The 19,843-nt window shown below is 38.6% G+C and overlaps 1 protein-coding gene across 2 annotated transcripts in view; it reads right to left on the bottom strand.

Annotated features, from left to right (window-relative positions):
• SLC25A13 (solute carrier family 25 member 13) overlaps nt 1-19,843 on the bottom strand; it is a 100,102-nt gene that overhangs the window by 62,560 nt on the left and 17,699 nt on the right. For both annotated transcript variants that reach the window (XM_062605038.1, XM_062605037.1), the window contains 3 exons: nt 13,301-13,354; nt 9,514-9,656; nt 3,109-3,224 (listed from right to left, as the gene is read on the bottom strand). In XM_062605038.1, the coding sequence (XP_062461022.1) occupies nt 3,109-3,224; nt 9,514-9,656; nt 13,301-13,354 (313 nt within the window). The remainder of the gene's footprint in view (nt 1-3,108; nt 3,225-9,513; nt 9,657-13,300; nt 13,355-19,843) is intronic.

Raw genomic sequence — 19,843 nt, 5'->3', positions numbered from 1 at the left:
GATGGAGGTTAAGATGACTTAGTTTTTAAACACTGACATTTTTACCCAACCATCTCACCTTTTTCTAAATGCCATCTAGTAAAGAATTTCAAAGGGTTCTGCTTCTTTAATGAGGCATTAAAATACAGTCATACGACAAAAAAAGCAACTCTACTAAGTCTCTTAAACCCCTGGACTTACATTATCAGCTTTTATGTGCCTGTCAACACTCAACAGTAAGAAAGCAATGGTTTGCTCTTTGCCTCGAATTTAAAAGCCAGCTAAACTTCCTCTCGCTTTCCTGCTGAGAGCTTTAACTCCTTGCAAACTGTCAAAGCTTTGACACTTCAGCAGCAGGTAAATCTACGACATGATGCAGCAGCCAGGTGTAGTCTCAATCAGCCGCTGGCCACTAATTTACTAGTGGCCATTTCATTCACTTTGAAAAGCAGTAAACTGGAATACACCCTCCTCCACATTCCCACATCACTTGCGGATCAGCTCTTTTCTACAGATACGAGTTCTGTCAAAGAACCAGGTACAGTTAACTTTCAGCGTGAAAGAAACGAAACATCTCAAATTGTAGAGATGTTAACATATGGCTAAAAAGCAAAGGTACTTCTAACCCAGAAGATAAGGTAAGTGAAGCATGTTCAATGGAATGTAAGTACAAAGAATTAAATACTGAAACTTCTTTATCCAGAACATTTCTCTAAACATCCACAGCCTGATGTGGCATTCAGTATAATAGCTCATTGAGGTTAAGCCCATTATTAATTTCTTACAAAGGTGCCAAGTTAAGTGCACCTGCGGAAGAATAAGATTTGGATTGTTTGCTGAGCAGAAAATGTGAAGTTCACAGCTGGGAAGCCCTATATTCCATTTGGTATCAGCTAAAATATTTGTACCGTTATCTCAGTATACAGGAAAACAATGACTGCACAGATAAGCCATGCCATTTCTCTGCAACAATAAAATGAGATACAGACTTACAATGGGATCCTTGAGATACTACACTTAGCAGTATAGTGAAAAACAATCCTTTCCCTTTTCTTCTGCTCCTTTCACACTGTAATTCCACAGTATACAAAACCCCTATTTAAGTCTCCTAACCTTGATAAGGACTTGATCCCACTCTCATTCAAGTCAATGGAAAAAGATCTCATAATTAACCTCAAAGATGCATGACTGAGGCACTGAGTGGCAAAGTTACAGGATAGCATTGTAATAATTTATTTGTGAAAATACTAGGGCTTTTTTTTCATATGGGGGGAAGCATTCTTTTCTTATGTGATAGAAAATGGAAATCAGCTTTGTCTAAAGGTCAACTGCTTCTGCTGAGAATGCACAAGTGAGACAGCTCTCCCATCCTCCCCACTCCTGGCGTTTGCTGGGGTGGTAGCTACAAGGTACTATACAGAAGTTACAAATGCATTTATGCTTTCAAAGGGGGAGAGGAAGGAACTAAAAAAGCTATCTGAAGTTTTGCCAATGTTGGCATGTCTCCTCCTTCAAATACCTTAAATACAGCCTGGCATAGGAGTTTCTCTCACTAGAAGGACTTCAATGAATCTCAAATGCCAAAAAAATCCCTTGAATCACTGCGTTGAACCCCAAGGGAAGCATTTGCCAGCAGGAAAAATAGGAACAAGAATGCCAAGAGTTAAAAAGTTAAGTCGGACTGATTCAGCATTCAGATCAAACGACTGCACTTCTTCCTAGATTATTAACGGGCGCTCCAAGCAACCGGAGGCTCTGACGCAGACAAGAACCTGCACATCACAGGCATTCCAGGAACCCTGGTTTGTCTGCACTGGAACAAAACCTCTGCAAAATATGCGCACCCTCCTGATTTAAAAGCATGCCATCTCTCGTTGCCTCTCTGTTCACACGCATGACTGTTAGGCATAAAATACTTCCTTCATCTAGGTTACGATCAGCAGAACTTCTTCCTGAAATTCTTTTAAATCTTTTAGCATCCATAGTAATTTTTAGAAAGCTGTTCTAACAAGTAATACTTCACACAAAAAGCACATCTTTCATAAAGCTCAACGGCAACTAAAATAATGAGAAACCAAAACAGTCACATGAAGGGACAGCAAGTCTTCTCACCAGCCACAACTTCAAATACAGATTTTGGAGATGGTGGATGGAATACAATGAAGCTTCAAGCAATGGTAAAGGGATCTTGTCAGGTCATATGGTAAAAGCTTCTTTAACTGAGCATAAAACATGTGGGGAATTCTAGCAAAAGACAAAGGACACATGAACCACACATTTCAGAGAGACAAAAGAGTCAAAGTCACCTAACTTTCCTTTTACTTACAACTGTTTAATAACCAACTAATTAGACATACGGATAACAGTGTCCAAATACAGCAGGTTAGAATCAGCAATTCTATTCAGTGTAGGTACTTAGACAGAAAAAAATATCCTTCCTACTTTTTGAAGTGCAAGCTCAATATCTGAAGTTATTCAAAACTGCTAATTTGTGAATCCTTCTTTCAAACAGAATGGCACCTATCATTATGCAGGTCCCAGATAGTCCTCCAGGTATTAAGAGCTGTCTCTACACTATCTAGAAATAAACAGTCCCCATAATCAAGTTTTAAACTGGCGTATTTCCCATGCTGTAAGTGCAAACCCCACACTTTCAATGCACAGCTGAATTTGGGTTTGTGGAGGTGATTAATAATGAATTTATACTGTAAAATCTCACAGAAGAAAGTTTTAAGCCCTAAAATGAAGCCAATTTGAAATATAGCCAATTTAAACAAAAAATAATTCATGGTAATTTCAGACTCAACATTCACCCAAACCTTCTGGCAACTTTCTTGCGGTTTTAGAATCACTTCCTACAGTCACCTTTGACTGCTGTTCTGAAGACCTGCACAAGCATGCTGGGGAAGAGAAGTGACCAGCTGTCCAAAGAAAACCATGAGGATGACTATGACCTTGACTTTGTATTGTACACATGTAAATGATTAAAAAAGCTTAGCCAGAAAGTTGCTTGGCACTAGTGTAGTTCCCCTACCAATCGCTGTGTTTCCTGCAGTAACAGAAGGTGAAATAGATTTTGGCATAAGTAGGATTTTTAAATTAAGAGTGCACATTTAAGAACAGTCTTACCAAAAGTAACTTCTCCTTTGCCAGTCTTGTCAAACAGCTGAAAGGCTACTATGAACAAAGCATCTGGAGCACACAGGACTGATTCAAATGCCACAAACTCTTGAAAGGATATCAACCTAAGGAATGAAGGAAAAAAAAAACAAGAACTATGAAACTGCTTGCTTGAAAAAAAATGAAATACAATATAGCATAGATTATACAACAGAAGTAAGACCATAAATACAATGTGCACAATAGAGATTAAGATTTATCCTAAAATGCCCTATCATCAATGCTGTCAGGAGGCCTTTATATCACTAGATGGAAAGGACTTTGTTGAACACGGAACTATTCCTCTCAGCAAGTCACAACAGAACATAAAATAAGCAAAGCGTTCAGCGTGGCTACTCACCTCAGCTTTCATGTCTAACTGAACTGCCCTCTGGGGGAGCCTACCTCCCTCCGCACCCAATAAAGATATGAGTAACTTCCTTCAAGACTCAGTACTTAAGGCTTTTGGAAGCAAATCCATTCAAGACCTACATGCTGCCACTCACTTCAGAAGGAACTGATCACAATGTGTTATCTGTTTCCTAGAAACTTATTAGTCATCCATCACAGCTCTCCTCTAGTCCTGCATGTTGACTCACAAATTTCAAGCAGTAGTCTGCATGCTCTTCCTCAGCCCAAGAGCACTTTATTCAAATTCATTTTTATAGCCAGGTTCCCATACACAGGCACAGTAGCAGAGCACAGATAAAAGCAGATGTGCCCTTCCTTAAGTTAGTTAATAAGCAAAAATACATGAGACAACTTAGCATTGTTTCCGGCAGACGATTTGATACAGCAAACACCCTAAGCAGTTCTAACTTCTTAGAGTCACACCCAAGAATTCAAATGGAGAATAAACTTCCATTCTGACAAAGGCAAAAGCCAACCATTCATTCTTCTGTTTTGCTACTTCTTTAATGTCTAGGTTGTCGAGTTTAAAACCGTCTTCAAATGTGTGGCTGCAAGGCCTGCTGGCAGTCTGGGAGGTTTAAGATTGCCCTCCCTGAAGGCTGCTTTTTATCAGTGTACCAAGCGCATAGCTTTAATGGGTTCACGTGGCAGTAACTTGGGAACAAAGTTTCATTTCTGAGAAGCACAAAATTCAGTGTAACAAATGTCAGGAAACACACATGAAACATTTTTATTAGAAACTAACTCTATCCTCGGAACTTCGACTCCGAAAAAAAACCAAACAAACCTTGCAGCTGGTTCTTCAATTCAGTATGCAGTAACACGGAAGAACAAAGTGCTTGAATAGGTTGGAAAAGACACTCACTCCATCAAGTTATGACGACCCATGACTACACAGCAATTTCAAGACTGACTGTCTTAAGGGAATTAATTTCAAGTCACACAGAAATGTGCTTGCTGCAAGTCAGCAGCCAAACAGCCACAGGGTAACAGAGGCTGATTTCCACGAAGAACATGAAAACATGAGATGATGAACAAAAGAGAGCATTAAAAAAAACCAAACATGGCACAGAAAAGGCCAAAAAGCTGTTCTACTTTACTTCCCTCAATATATATGCACTAAATAAAAGTAAACAAAAGCACATATAGAGTCAGAAATAGTCTAACAAATAATTAGCTCTGGGAATTTGCCACCAGAGGTTATTATATAGTGTGGGAAATAAATAAAAAGAAACCTCCTTAGGTATTCTTAATATTAAACTCACAACTCGTGATGCCAATAAACATATAAGCATGCCTTAAGCTTTACTGGCAAGGACAACAGTGAGTTGCTACATATGCACGTTAGCACAAGGGCAGGCCATTGAGTCGTTTATTTTAAACTCCTTGGCAGTTCTCAGTACTCCCCACTGTTAAGACACAGAATAGATACTCAGCCTTCAAATGGAAGAAAACTTCGATCTCTCCTAAGCCAAAAGAAATTTTAAAAGATACATTTCCTTCAATTTTAAACTAATATATCAAAAGCTACTTAACACTTATGCATATTTATTGTTACTATGTGACTAAGAGCTTATAAAAGCTCACCCATTATTACTGGTTACATACCTGACAACTTCCACAACAGCAAACAGACACAAGCACTGAGTTCTATAAAGTCCACACAGAACAAAACAGACACCAGGCAACAAAACTCTAGAATACAACTGTTTAGAATTAAAAATGTAAAATATCTGCCAACATAATTTTGATAAAACCACATTTTGTGTGGAACAACAACCAGCATATGTCCTTATCAACAGACTCCAACATAGTGATGAAAGCACAGAAAAGATACAGGGCCTATCCCAGCAGAATCCAGCAGCACACTAAGAATATATTCCATGTTATTAGGCCTGGATTTGATTAAACTCTTTGTACTAACACTGCTTCAATATTTTATACTTGAAGCATTCTTTGTTAGCACTTGCAAGTAATAACCCCCACTAATAAGTCAGATAAAAAGAACCCCATATCCATTTTAAAAAAACATTATTCATAGTACTAGGAAGATTAAAAGTGTACAAATTGTGTAGTTCTAGCCAGGCTGTTAAAGAAGAGACATTAATATCTGCTGTGCCAGCTGAATTCAAATTAACCCAATTTTTACATGTTAATTAAACCAGCTATTTTCTTCTTATTGTATTTTTGCTCCCTAAGTAGACTAGCCTGCTAGTGATTCCCAACAGATCTATTCTAACAACGACGTATTCATTTACTTCTATTATGACCATACAATACAGTAACTGAGCAGTAATTTTTCACAGTCAATTACACATGTGATTCTTAATGCTTAAAGATGCTGAAATAATGTGTACTACATAGCCATATGCTCACTTCTCTATACTGCACAAGGGTAGTTGCCTGGGTAACACATTTTCTCTCCAGTTTAGCATCACCATTTTGGGTTTTGCACAACCCTTCTCTGAATATCATTAGGTGTCATTAAACAGCACATATTAACATGGACTTCAATATACTACTTAGGAGTTATTTTATCTACCTAAACAAATGCTCATTTATGCTACAAAAGCAGAGAAAAACCTAGTGATTTTAATAACACAAAGAAGGGAAAGCAAAAATGTTTACAAAATTTTACTTCAGTCTTGAAGATATCCTACCCAACTGGTAAAAGTCTTCCTTCACCTTTACATCCTGATTATCAGTGCTAGTACTGCATGATTTATTCAGGAAGGCTGGAATCTTGATATTTTAAAAACGTCCACACATGAGAGCTACAGACCAAACACAGTAACTGGGTATGGTGCAGCAAAACCACTATTTACTACTCTCTCCTTTCTTCCATGCTGCTTCTTTTGGTGCTCACACCCATGCTATCTAGGCAGCAGGTAGACAAAAAGCATTCCCACCAGAGAAAGTCTGCATGTAGCCATGCAGAGAAAAAAAGCCATTACCTGCTGTAATAATACATACAAATGCAATGACGAAGAGGTTTCTGCAGAATCAACACATATGTTTTAACTGTATCAGCAATTTAAACATGGTAACATAATGGGACACAAATTGAAGTTACATCTATTACTTTACGCTACAACCTAGGTAAACTAAGTATAGCGTAAATTGGTGCATTAGAAGATAAATTTATATCCAATAGTAACAGAAAATGCTAGCATTTCCAAATGTTTTTTTGAGTAGCTTGTCCTTCCTAAAAATAAAGCACACAGTATTTCTCAGTAGAGTGTTAGTTACTTTAGTTCAAACAGATTAAGTGCAGTAAATACTTATTTTTGTTAGACTGAAAAACAGTATGTTACAGTAAGCAGGATGGAAAATGCTTGGCCTGTTACTGACAGGCCTTGAGAAAAGCACTGTATTTTGGGGGAGTTTCTGATCCAGCTGAAGCCAAGTAAAGCCTTTTTTTTTTTTTTTTAACTAAAACTAGGAATTAGAAACTTAAGACCAGGAACTAGTAAAGGATTTTAAGCCTCCTTCATACAAACTACAGCCACATGAAAATCTATGTTATTACCGATCAACTATTTTGACAGGCTTCTCCAGCCATCAGCAGGAAAAGCATTTCTTTTTCTCAAAGGAAGCCTGAGATTGTACATAACAGCTATAGTTCTTTACACTTCACAGTCAGGATTTCTTCAGCTCTGGGGAAAGCAACTGTGCCCATGTATTTGCTCTGCTGATGAGTCAGAAGTTCTTGTGCTGTCTGCCTTTCACCAATGTAATTTACCCATGTTAGTATCTCTCACTGACTACACTTAGCACCTATACCTAACTTCTCACCAAAATTAGAAGGAATTGAAAAGTATTTGTAAAAGTGCTAGCTAGAACAACTCTAGTGATTCTGCGTTCAGACCCTTTCACTGAAAAGTGGTTGTGCTTACCAGTCATGAAGAACAGATGCTTCTTCAAAGTAAAACAGGGATCCAAGACAGTGGATAAATGCTTCTAGAAATATCCTAGCAGTACTTTCAGAACCACACTACTTTAAGCCATTAACGCTGTAACAAAATTGTCACTGCTCTTGCAAGCTACCTTCTATTTTATGCTAGAAATAAAGGTAAATTATTGAACAGACTCTCATGACCTTAAACACGTGTAAGTCTCTAAATACATATATACCAGCCTACTAAAAACAAACACTGACAAAAGCAGTTCCGTACCTCACTTTAAAACTAGGAGCTGTGGACTGCCAAGTTGGAAAGAATTCAATAGGAGACCAGTAGATCCAATTGCCATCCCTAGATTTCATGCCAGGAACCAAAAAGTGATTGACCCTTGCTTTACACAATCACCCTGCAAATTACTTTATACACCACTAGAACAAAGTACCTGCCTGGCCACATGGCAAAAAAAAGCTACAATGGGAGAGAGATGATGCTAATCCCTTTCTGAACTTTCCCATTCTTTCAAGTATTAGTGAAGCAGCTAAACAAGAAGAGAGCCTGAATACCAGAAGAGACTCTCCAAAGACACACTAGGAACATGCAGTTCCCTGTCACTGCACAGTCTGCACTGCAGAAACAGTCCTTACCCATGGCAGAAAGTATCAATTAGAAGCCTCAACACTACACCGCAAAACTCCTACAAGATCACGCCAAGTTACGAAACCCCAACTTGTCAACAAGTTCACATAGGCTACAGTTTTACATTTCACTCTTCCTAACACCAGCTTCTGCTTGTGAAGGAGATCCAAATCAGAAGGTATGGATTATACTCTCAATCCTTTTATTACAAAATGGATTTGAAGCCGTGCAATTTGGAAAATGCCATTTTTGCAGGCATCAAACCAAGGGAAGAAATCTGAGAAATGCTTAACATTTTCAGTCAAGCGTTCTCTGAAGCCACCACTTTCTTGCTGCCATTATGTCACTGTTATCAATATAACCTCCTACATAAATCTTTTATCAGGTGTAACAATCATCACATTAACTCACCTGCAAGGTTTAAGGTGCCCAGCTGTCAGTTACATGAGGCTAGCTGAGCAGCTGTGCCCTCATTTAGAAAAGAGAGTGCAGAAACTATTGGAAAAGTTCTCAGTTATGCATGCATCTGTTCCCTAGGAAGCCTGCATTCTCTAGTCATGCTTTATTTATCTTACATTTTAACTCTCTGCAACCACCAATATGAGTCACACCTGAAGTTTTCTGGTTTCTAAAACTGCCACAACTACAGACTTTAAGTCCGTAGCTAATTATTCTAAAGTTTCTCTAAAGATACTTTAAAGGCAGGGTTAAAAAAATGCATTCATAAGGGTGAAAAGACAGCTTGCCTGGGCAAGTACCAAAAGCAAAAGCTAGGATTTCATTAAAGAAGTGGGGAGGAAGATGGAGGGGTAGCTAATCTTGCCTATTGGCAAAGTCAGCTTTTCAAATGCAAACCATGTGCAACCAACTTCACTGCTGTCTTCCCAAAATTGCAAAGTGGCTCCCTAAATACCTTATGTGCTTCTCCTCCCTCCTAAGGGAAAAAACAGGCAAAAACCCTTAACAGTGCTACAGCAAAACAAAGCAGGGGCACTTTATTGGATGACCTCTTCCTACACCATCTAAACTTATTTTGGATTGCTATTTGAATGCACCTGTGACAGATATACAAAGTAAACAGAGACAGAAAGACTGACAGAAGGAAAGAAAAGCAGCAGTTAGGGGAGCCAGCCAACAAACATGAAAAGTTCAGTGAATTAAAAATACATAGTAGACAGAAAAAGCTTTGCTCAGCTAAGTGGCACCTGCAGCCCAAAACCTTGTTTCTACTCTTTCCACTTAAAGGATACTGTATTCCTTTATGTATCTGCAGGGGGAGGTGGGGACCTGGGAACCAACCCAAAACAAAACCCAACCCCACCACCCTTCTGGGATCAGACTTTTCTAGAAGAATGGTTTTGTGTTTTTCACATGAACAACAGAAAAACATAAGGAGAAAAAAAGAAAACCACAAAAAAACACTTACCCATCTTTTGTCTGATCCACCACACCTGCAAGGAGCTGTACAGTGCTTGCATTAGGCAAACCGTCTCCAATTATCTTCAGGTACCGTGTGACAAAGTCATTAGGAGACATGAAGAATTCGCCATTCTTCTCCACACTTGCATACTGTTAAATGAATACAATATTTAGTGCCTCAAATACATCCTTCTCAAGGCATTTATTACCACCACCATAGTTTCCAATCAGGAGCAGGCTTATGTTACAGTAGATGACAGTCCTGTTCTGAAGAACCTACAGCCACTACACCCAAACAGGAAGGAGTAAGTGGAGAATACTCAAGCAGCTGAAGTCTTGACTTCCTAGCCAGAAGAGTGGCAGATATATTATTTTTTGTTTATCATGTCAACAATCTCTTCATGGCAGTCTAGAAACGCTCCAGTACCAAATGCTTTTCTGAAGTAGAACAAGCACACGCGCATTTGAAAACATGGATTTGGCATCTCAGGCTCACTGGAAGACGGACAGCAACAGGATACTCCAGCATGTCTTATTTGTATGAAATAATTCCTTTGTGTAACCATTCTACCTTGGGATGAGAAAGCCAGTTTAGACACTGCAGCGCTAGTGGAGTCAACGATCCCACAAAACTATCCACCTGGGGGTGCCGTTTTGGAGGAACACAGCATCACCTTCAGCTACAACTGATCCCTAGTAAAGGAGAATCTACAGATACTCCTCCTTGGTTGTACTGCTGAAAGGAGGCCAGAGAACAGCATTTTTGCAGAAAAATGTAATAGCAAACAAGACCTTTGACAGCTCAGCACACTGCAGAAACAACAAAAGAGGTCCAACACCTTACCAAACACTCCTGGCATACATTATTCCTGCTTTATACCATAGCTAATGGCACACTACTCCAGAAAACAGCTATCAACAGACCCAAGCACGTTTGCTGCCAAGGGACGCCTCCAGTAACGTTACATATCAAGGAAAAAGCATTTTAAGATATTTTTAAGATAATGCATAAATAAATGAAACTGCGTTTCATACCACCCTTACACTGACTCCTCATTGTTCAAATTTAAAGCCTTCGCTTCTTGTACAGGGTAAATCTGAAATCAACCCAGAAATGCTTTTTAATTAATCAAAGAAAAAAGATAAGGACAATAATTAAGAGGAAGAAAACCCAGGCAACATTTGCAGAACCATGTGTTAGTTTTAAGGGAAACAGGTCTGTCTTGGGATGACAGATGTGCACTGAGCACAGGGAAACAACTGCTAATTTCTTTTTTTTTTTTCCTAAGGCAAGGTAGGATGATAAACCATTGTTGCAGCTCCCCACAAAGCATTATCTACATTGAAGTAGTAAATAAATTAGATGCCTATTGCTATTTTGTAGTGTAAGGGAAGGAAACTGCCAGTTTTCATTTCACACTGCCACACTGGTGCCTGCAGAGTACCGTTATACCTGCTGTAGGTATATAACTCTCAGAGGGATGCCAAAGTTTAACAGTAAGTAGAATATTTTCTTCCAGTGCTATATAAATAGAGTCTTCAGATACAGCAATATCTTCCAAAAACAAAGCTTCAGAGAAAGCCCAAACAAAACATAACTTGCTTTGGCATCTATATATATTGGTTAGCATTTAAGAATTCCTATTTCAATAGGCGCTGCTTGTAATGCAAGCATTCTAGTTGATACACTGCAAGGAATTTTGAATTGTATACTTTTATAAGAACTAGCACAGACCAATTGATTCCACTGTAATAATTTGCAAGGAGACAGAATCTTTCAGAATCCCAGTCTCTGAAACTTTTAACACAGCTGCTATTGAGAAACAAATCAAATAAGTCAGCCAGCCTATGCTTCTATATTTCATTTTTTTCATACAGGCTAACCCCCTGCTAGGGCACTCAATAACAGAAAACAGCACAAGGTTTCAGTGTCCCCCTGTTTCTTGTCACTGTGATTTACTCAAGTGTATTTGAAATCCAATCACGTACTCTATACTACATATAGGAAATGACCTTGGAAAATGTCAGCTTGATCACTTTGACTAAAATCTAATCTCTTAAGGGTTATGGTAGAAGACTTAGAAAAAGTAGAGTTACTCTTGGAAATCATCATAACAAAAAGAGAAAAACATCAATTCTATTGGTTTTGGAGAAGAGACATTTTAAAAATGGTTCTTCACAACTGTATTTTTCCCCACTTTGGCAATTATACCCACAGAGAACTTGATATTATACAATAGTACTTAATGGCTTTTTGGTAACTTATTTACATACATTTTAGATAGTCAAGCATTAACCAGTTCAACCCCATTTTAAAATAAGATTTGCAAACATTTTATTGTGGGTTTGATGTACTAAATATTCTAAGTTGACTGTAACCACCTGTATTTAAACTGACAGGTTCACAGAGAGTACCATTCCTACCTGGCAATCATATTTTTTAATTCTTAACTGAAGTAGAAATCTTCAGAAACACAAGTGAGGTGAATACCCACAGGCAGGTAGGAAACAATTTTCACACTATTCTCAGCAAGCCATTGAACCAACCAACCAAGCCCCACCACAATTGAGCACTGCCTCATATTGTAAAAAGGGACCAGGCTTCTCTCTACTGTGTTTATTCACTTCCTCAATGCTACCGTCTTCTTGGGTCAGCAGTCTATTCCCTGTCTGCCTTTCTTGCTGCCTTGCTCCTGATCTTCATGCATTTACCTCGGAAATTACCCCATTCTTTTTCAAGTCTTTCTGCTCTCCTGACAGATACATGTTCCAGGACTTAGTAAGTTAAATCCTGGCTTTCTCAACTGAAAATCTGATTTCGGAGCTATAAATACTGACAGTATATGATAAAACTATAAATACTGGCAACATACATAGCGACACCTACACATATTGTTAATAATAGCTCACAAGGGACAATGGAAAACATGCAAAAAGTACACGGAGAGTGGGGCATGAAGCTGGCAAGGGAGGGTGGAGGGAGGAACTTGGAAAAGTAGGAGCTCTCTTAAGGAACAAAACACCTTCATAGATATAATACAGATGCAATAGCCCCCTGTAGCACTGTGGCACTCACCTCATATACACTCTCCAAGCCCACCAATATCTATACTCTTTTTTCATACCAGACTACCAAACGAATACAGACACTGTATTAGTAAATCTTAGGAAGGCTAGGAATATTTCAATTCCTTAATTTAGGGATTTAAATTTAGGAAATGGGTCAAAAAAAGTCAATTTCAAGCAAAATACTTCAGCACCCTTCTCTCAAGTATACAAGCAAGTACTGGAGTCATTTTTTTACTTGAATACTTCTACAGCAGGCCAACAAAGGCGCAATTTTAGTTAAATTATAAATACAGCCACCACTTCACAAGGTGATCCTCCCAACACTTCTACTATTCAGAGAAGCAGAGATAACCCTGAAGGAAGGAAAGAAGGAAGAAAGGATGGGAGAAAAAAGTTTACCAAGTGGTCTAACAGCAAGGTGTCTACATGAACATCTTACCACATGTACGAACAATATTGAAACTCCCACCACATTCTCCGAACAATGAGGTTTTTTTCTAAGATAGTAATACTTCTTCTGAGTCAATACAATAATCACTCAGGAATGTATCTGATTTCTTGGTGAGCATTGTTCAATTCTGATAATGGTATTTAAGTCTAACATGGTAATAATACAGTGACTGATTAATGGTTGGAAAAGCTATCAAGAGTTGTATGCTGCAATAACAGAGCAAAAGATATGAAAAATTTAAGCAGAAGGAATAAAATATTTACTTTATACATACCTTCAAAAATATTGTTTTCAACTCAGCTGGATCAGCTCTCTTGGTTTGAGCCACCTAGGAGTAAATACAATTACATCAATATGCGTAATTTATACAAAAGATGTCAAAGTGTCATTTAAAAGGAAGCATTCAAACAACAGAACAAGTGATGAAAATAAACGATCACCTCAGATAAATTAGGTACTGCTTTAGCTGGCCATGCTTATTTTATTCATTTCACATTTACACTGTTATTCAACATCTTTGTTGTAACTGCTTCTCTTATGCAACCCTGCAATTCTTAAACAAGCACACATTAACAAGTCGCAAAGACATTCAAGTATCAAATCTTTCCAACATACCTCTCTGCTGGGATTCCGCATTATACCATTTTTACCATATGGATTTTTATACTTCCAGCATCTTTCATCTAAGGATTTCAGAGTACCATATGCAGCCCCCAACTGATAGATGGCAAGAATAAAATACTCACAAACTCTTCCAAAAAAGCAACTTCCTAAAAGTCTGAATTCCAATGTAATTATTTGGTTGATTGGTACTTCTGCCTCCTACTTGCAATATTTTAAACTATCTAAACTTACAGTGCAGACCCTTTTGATGAGGTCAATTTAGAAAGCACATCATTTAGATTCTTCTGCAGATCAGACAACTAGCCAGTTCCAGCTAAAATCTAAGTTACACTTAGCACCACAAACCCAAAGTAATTAATTTTTTTCCCAAAAAAAAAATACTGAATTAAGAAATATTCTATATTCACTATGGAGTAAGCCCATCAGTATTTTCTTTGTTGGCATACCATGCCTTCCATTTGCTGCTTTTGCCATTAAGTAAATTTATTCCCTCAGTCTCTGCCTGCTATAGTTTCCCTTTCCTCCTTCAGGATTCTTTGATAAAATCTTGCTTGCCAACATAGTAACAATCATCTGATAAGTCAATTCAGCACATCAATCTAATTTCTTAAAAAAACTACTTTGCAAGCAAACCTGCATCTTAAAGAAAACTTGTAAAAATTACTCTGTAATGGAGAATAAACAGCCATAGGGCAAGACGTAAAATCTTACCCTCTCCTAAGAACTAAACATCAGAAACATTGCCAATAAAACGTGACTCCTACTTCTCTGCACTCTCCAGAGCAATGGTAGACCATAAAAGGTGAATGTGACTGCAGGCACATTTCTAGTAGCACACTAGAGTACTGCAGGAAATGGTAGGAAACTGTTCAAGTCTTTACAACAGCATCATATTCTCACATGTAAATTTAACAAAGAATCTTTAGTAAGCTTTTCCTCACTCTAAATGGGTCATTTAAAAACTAAAAAAGGAAAAAGAAAGACAACATTCCCGCCAAAAAAACCCAGAGTGTTTTTAGAATTTTAGAATTTAGAAATTTTAGAAGCCTGAGTTTGTTTTTTGTTTTTAAAAGGGAAAAACCCCACCTGAAGTTATACTAGGACTCAACTGACAGAGTCCACAGCTGGAGCTCCAATTCTGTGTTTGTGCAGAAATCCGAGAGGAGGTAGTTGCAAAAAATCAAAGTGTAATTGTGAACCTGGGAATCTAAAAAAGTGTATTTTCTAAAGTACAAGCTGTCCTAAATGCAACCACTGTGTAGTAACCAGAGATTTAATTTAAACCCATCTGTAAAAATCTGCCACTCTAGAACAATTGGGAACTTTGCGGAAAGAAAAATACCCCAAAATTTCTATACTGCTGCAATTCAGAATCTTGCCACTATATAGGCAAACAAAAGATGCTCCAAAGACCTTTAGCCTTTAAAAATATATCAGCATCACACTTAATCTGCCTTAAAGTTTAAATTTTATCCTGTCCCAGAAATCTAAGCCTAAAGAAACCAGGGATGAGATGAACAAAGGAAAAGAGTACATGCTGGTAACTGAACTTACTCTTTTTCCTTTGGTTTCACTGACATTAACAATCTTGAGAAACTTTGGAGACAAAATGTGCTCAGAGCCCAGGTGCCATTTTTCAGCCTCCTTTTGACTATGGGGGCCTTCTCATGGCTTTTTTACAGCAAGATTCTTTCAAACCATACACTGAAATATATTGAAGCTGGCCAGGTCAATGAATGCATTGAGGTACTGCAGACAGGCATCAAAAGCAGCAGCTGTGGACCATGGCTTCCCTCCATTTCCCACAGTCTATTTCCATACTCTTCCATTTCCCAGGACACAAGAGAGGAACGAAATGGTTAGCACCATGTTAACTGGCTTGTCCATGTGTCATCCACCAATCTCCATTTTGAAAGGCTTGCTTGACTCCAGTTAAGGAAAAGAGCTTCTATTAGGTTATGTTACAGATTCTGGAGGACTGATGATCATGCAGCCACACAGGGCTAAGAGAAGTACGTAATTTAGCCTTTCATCCACCCCCAGCTGTGGGCAAAGGTGAAAATGCACACACAGACACAAGAACCGATCCCGATGACAGGCAATACTAGCAGATTCCTCTTCTGGAAAAGGTCAAAATATTGCTTTCAATACCATTCTGAAAAGTGTTCCCACTTATGTTAGGAGCTGAAGGTGGGCTAAGTAACCTGATGCCAACAAGACTGCAAGCCAACAGGCAGTATGCCTGCTGACAAGCGACCCACAGACACAAGCTGCTTCTCCTGTCAGTCAACTCAGGTGATATTTACTGATTTTCATACAACTGGGCTTAGGTGATATTTTCTTACTAGAAACAGTTCTCCATTTTTTACTTTATCTTATCGCTAAAGACAAAAAACAGCCTGAGGTAAAACCAATATGAGCTGGTAGGCATGGGTTGTGTGAAGACACGTTTCAGAAAGCAGATCTGAGGGAAATAATGTGTTACTGCTCTTTACAAAGAGATGATTTGTAACAGACACTAACACTTCAAAAAAAAACCAGTAACCTTCATTAAGTAAGGTTCAGTGAAGAAAGCTCTCCAACAAACAACACGTATTTAAAAAAAAAAATAAATAAACAGAGACAACAGGGAGTACAGAAACTAAAGTGCAGGATTATAACAAGGTCAGGACATGCTACGGAAAAGACTGGGATAATGTACAGAAGATGTCAGCAGGGATTTTCATTCCTAAGGTAGATACTTGAAAGTTAGCCAACATACTAGGTGTATATGTGCATTATAATGTACCTGAAGAACAAGTCAGCACAGGCAATATAAGAACTGAATTTTAAAATGTTGAATCCCTCCCATTAGCAATGATGTTCAGCAAAGGGAGACAGAGGGTGCACAAAGAAAGGCAAAGCTCAGTAAAAGTGAGGGACAGTAAAACATGGGTTGATTTGCACGCTGGAGCTGTTCATATCTTTAAACTCCCTTGCACCTTGGTCTTTATTTCAGCCCATTTTCTCCAGCAGAACTCTTTTCTCCTTGTTTACTTATGCTCAATTTATACTGACATGCATTTTCAGTTATCATTTTCATCCTCAACAACAAATGCGAAATGACTCTTCCCAGAAAAATGTAACTTTACAACAAAACACAAAAAAACAGAATCTACAGGGAATCAAAGAAAATTATATTACATTTCCAATCAACTCTATTAATATATTTGTCATACACAATACAGAAACAACAGGTTGTCAGACGGTAAGTGGTATCAAAAGGTACAAAAGAACGAATAAAGCAGTGAGTGCGCTCCACCCAGTAAAGAACAACAGCATGAGTGGGCATGAGAGAAAAAAGGCAGTAGAAAAATTAGAATAAATGCCAATATAGCATTAACCTAATGGCAAATATAAGATGTCTGACATTCTCACCTGGGATCCAGGAATACTTGGGATTTGCTACAGTATTTCAGAAGGTTTATTGGGACAACATCAAGTCCCAAACAAAGATAAAGAGGTAAATATTTCTTATATTGTTTATTCCTCATTAATCTGAACAGAGCTTAAGTGAGACGGTGAAAGCTGACAGAGGTACACATGTCCCCCTCTACCTCACTGCCTTTAAAAACTCCTGACAGCAAGCTGGTAAAATGCTGGAGAGTAGCCCTCCTCCAAGTAGAGAACAGGGACTGTGGTAGGACTGTCTCACTCCCAGGCACTGGTGAGCTCAGTCGGCTTAATTCTAGAGAACACTATCTACAGGAACATAGAAAGAGAGAAAATGTTTTATTACAATTGATCACAAGCTCTAGTAGCTTCATGAAGGGGGCCTATAGGGATGCTGGGGAGGGACTCTTCATTAGGGACTGTAGTGATAGGACAAGGGGTAATGGGTTAAAACTTAAACAGGGGAAGTTTAGATCGGATATAAGAAGGAAATTCTTTCCTGTTACGGTGGTGAGGCACTGGAATGCCCAGGGAGGTTGTGAATGCTCCATCCCTGGCAGTGTTCAAGACCAGGTTGGACGATGCCTTGGGTGATACGGTTTAGTGTGAGGTGTCTCTGCCCATGGCAGGGGGGTTGGAACTTGATGATCTTAAGGTTCTTTCCAACCCTAACTATTCTGTGATTCTATGATTCTATGTTGAAATTCAGATTATTTTTTAAAAGTTCTTCCATTCCTAAACATAACTAAAGAACACAATGTATATGACACCATTAAAAGACTTCAAGTCAAGATTGAAAACTCATGTCTTCTAGAGGTATTCTTTAGTTTCATCACAAGTTATTGAGTCCACCTGTAACACAAAAACAGATGTGGCCCAGTTTATGTAAAAGGTCAGATTAGATCATCATAATGATTCCTTCTGGCTAAAAGTATACATATACACTCAAAATGTGCAACTCCAAAGGAGATCAAACCAGGGCCTGACCTTACATTCTTGTTTAAATGACTGACTGGAATATTGGAAAGCAATTAAAGCGCAGTTGCTGGCTGCACTCCAGTTTGCACTGCAATACAGCTAACTTGCTTACTTAGATGAGAATTGCCCTTCTTCCATATTTACAATAATACTACCATAAACATACACAACCATTCTTCTAACCTAACAACTCCCCGTGGTCATTTTCCATCATTACATACAGCATCAGAAGTTATAAGCGTTCTGCACCAACACCTGCCCAGGCCACTGCCTCCTGTTTCAGCTGCACAAATAACCATTTTTCATTAGCCCAACATGCTTCAACATATTCTCACCTCAGGAAAAGCACTGCTGTTCCTTCTGCTTGACAGAATCCAAGTGAAATCCAAGTGACTTGTGGTCTGCAGTGGAAAGCCAACTACAGAGAACTCAGGATCATGGGGAAGTTTGCAAGCAAGTTGTGGATCAGCTCACCAAACAGGGAATCAGGCAACTGCCAGGAGAGCTGGCATAGAATGTAGATCAAAATGACCTTCTTGCCAGACCTCCCTAACTGTAAGCTGAGTATTTCTCCCAGGACAACATAATCAGATGGCATTTGGCATACCTACCTAAGGCTTAGGGTAAGAAGCACTGTAAAAGAAGTTGGTAACTACTAAGCAGGTACACGCAGTCCTACCAGTCTGCACACATCCAGCCTTGAGAACCATTTATTTACTAGGAACAGTTCTCATCCTGAGTTGAACATTATATTTTGCAAAAGTAACCCTCCCCTAAGTAGCAGTTACTGCATTCCTTTGTCTAATAACACCTAACTAAGCTAAGAAATGTTACTAACACTAATCAACAGTCTTCTCAGATCCTACAGCCCAATTCAGTGCACAAAGATACAGAATGAACACAACTGAAGCCAGACAGTTGTTATGAGTCTACCCCACACAATGCTGAAGCAGAACAAACTTTGCTAGCTAACAGAGACAGCAAATCCCAAGCAAAAGTATTCACATCCATCTTCACTCTGTCACAATTATAGATCTCCAGGCAATTCCCAGTCTGGCTTCTGCACCATGGTAAGTGAAAGCCTCACTTCCCCCAAGTGCATCAAAGCTAACAGACATACTTTATTGGGCAATTACCTGCTAGCTTTGATCCTGCTTTCAAAGTCCCAAAGCAAATGCAGCTGTCTTGTTCATAAGACAGTTCTCACACAAGGAGATTCCCTATAAATTATAACATTTTTGCGCAGAAATTGATCACATACACATAGGAAAATGCTTGTCCAGTTTGCACAATGCTTCCAAGCACGCAGAGAAACCAAGGTGGGAGAAGTATATATCTTAAGGAAAACTGCCACAAGAATTGCCAAAGATAGCTAATTAATGCTAAAATACATTTAGACTGCATACTTCTACAAATTTCCTACTTAAAGACCTGGAAAACAGAGGGACAAGACCATAAAACTAGCCTGATGATAAGGTAAAAGTAGCTAGGCATTGCCATTGCTCAGCAAAATTGTTTAACAAGAGTCATACTGTGACCAATACTGTCCACTCCAAACTTTAAGCATGTATTAGAAGATGCAGTTAGGAATAAAGTGGACTATTAGTTCATAGTAAGTCTCTGGACTAGGACACAGAAGCAACTGCTGTCATTCCTACAACAGAACATGATGTACTACACTACAGCGAGAAACTGAACCTGAAAATCAACTCTTTGTGAAAACCAGAAATTTCTCTTTCACTTTTTCATGTTGCCATCAGAAATACCAGAAAAAGGTCAGCTT

Source organism: Pezoporus occidentalis, unplaced genomic scaffold, assembly GCF_034315485.1.
Source record: "Pezoporus occidentalis ecotype Australia unplaced genomic scaffold, CSIRO_AGI_Poc_V1 ctg9, whole genome shotgun sequence".
Classification (NCBI taxonomy): Eukaryota; Metazoa; Chordata; class Aves; order Psittaciformes; family Psittacidae; genus Pezoporus; species Pezoporus occidentalis.
This window is presented reverse-complemented; position numbering and strand designations above follow the sequence as displayed.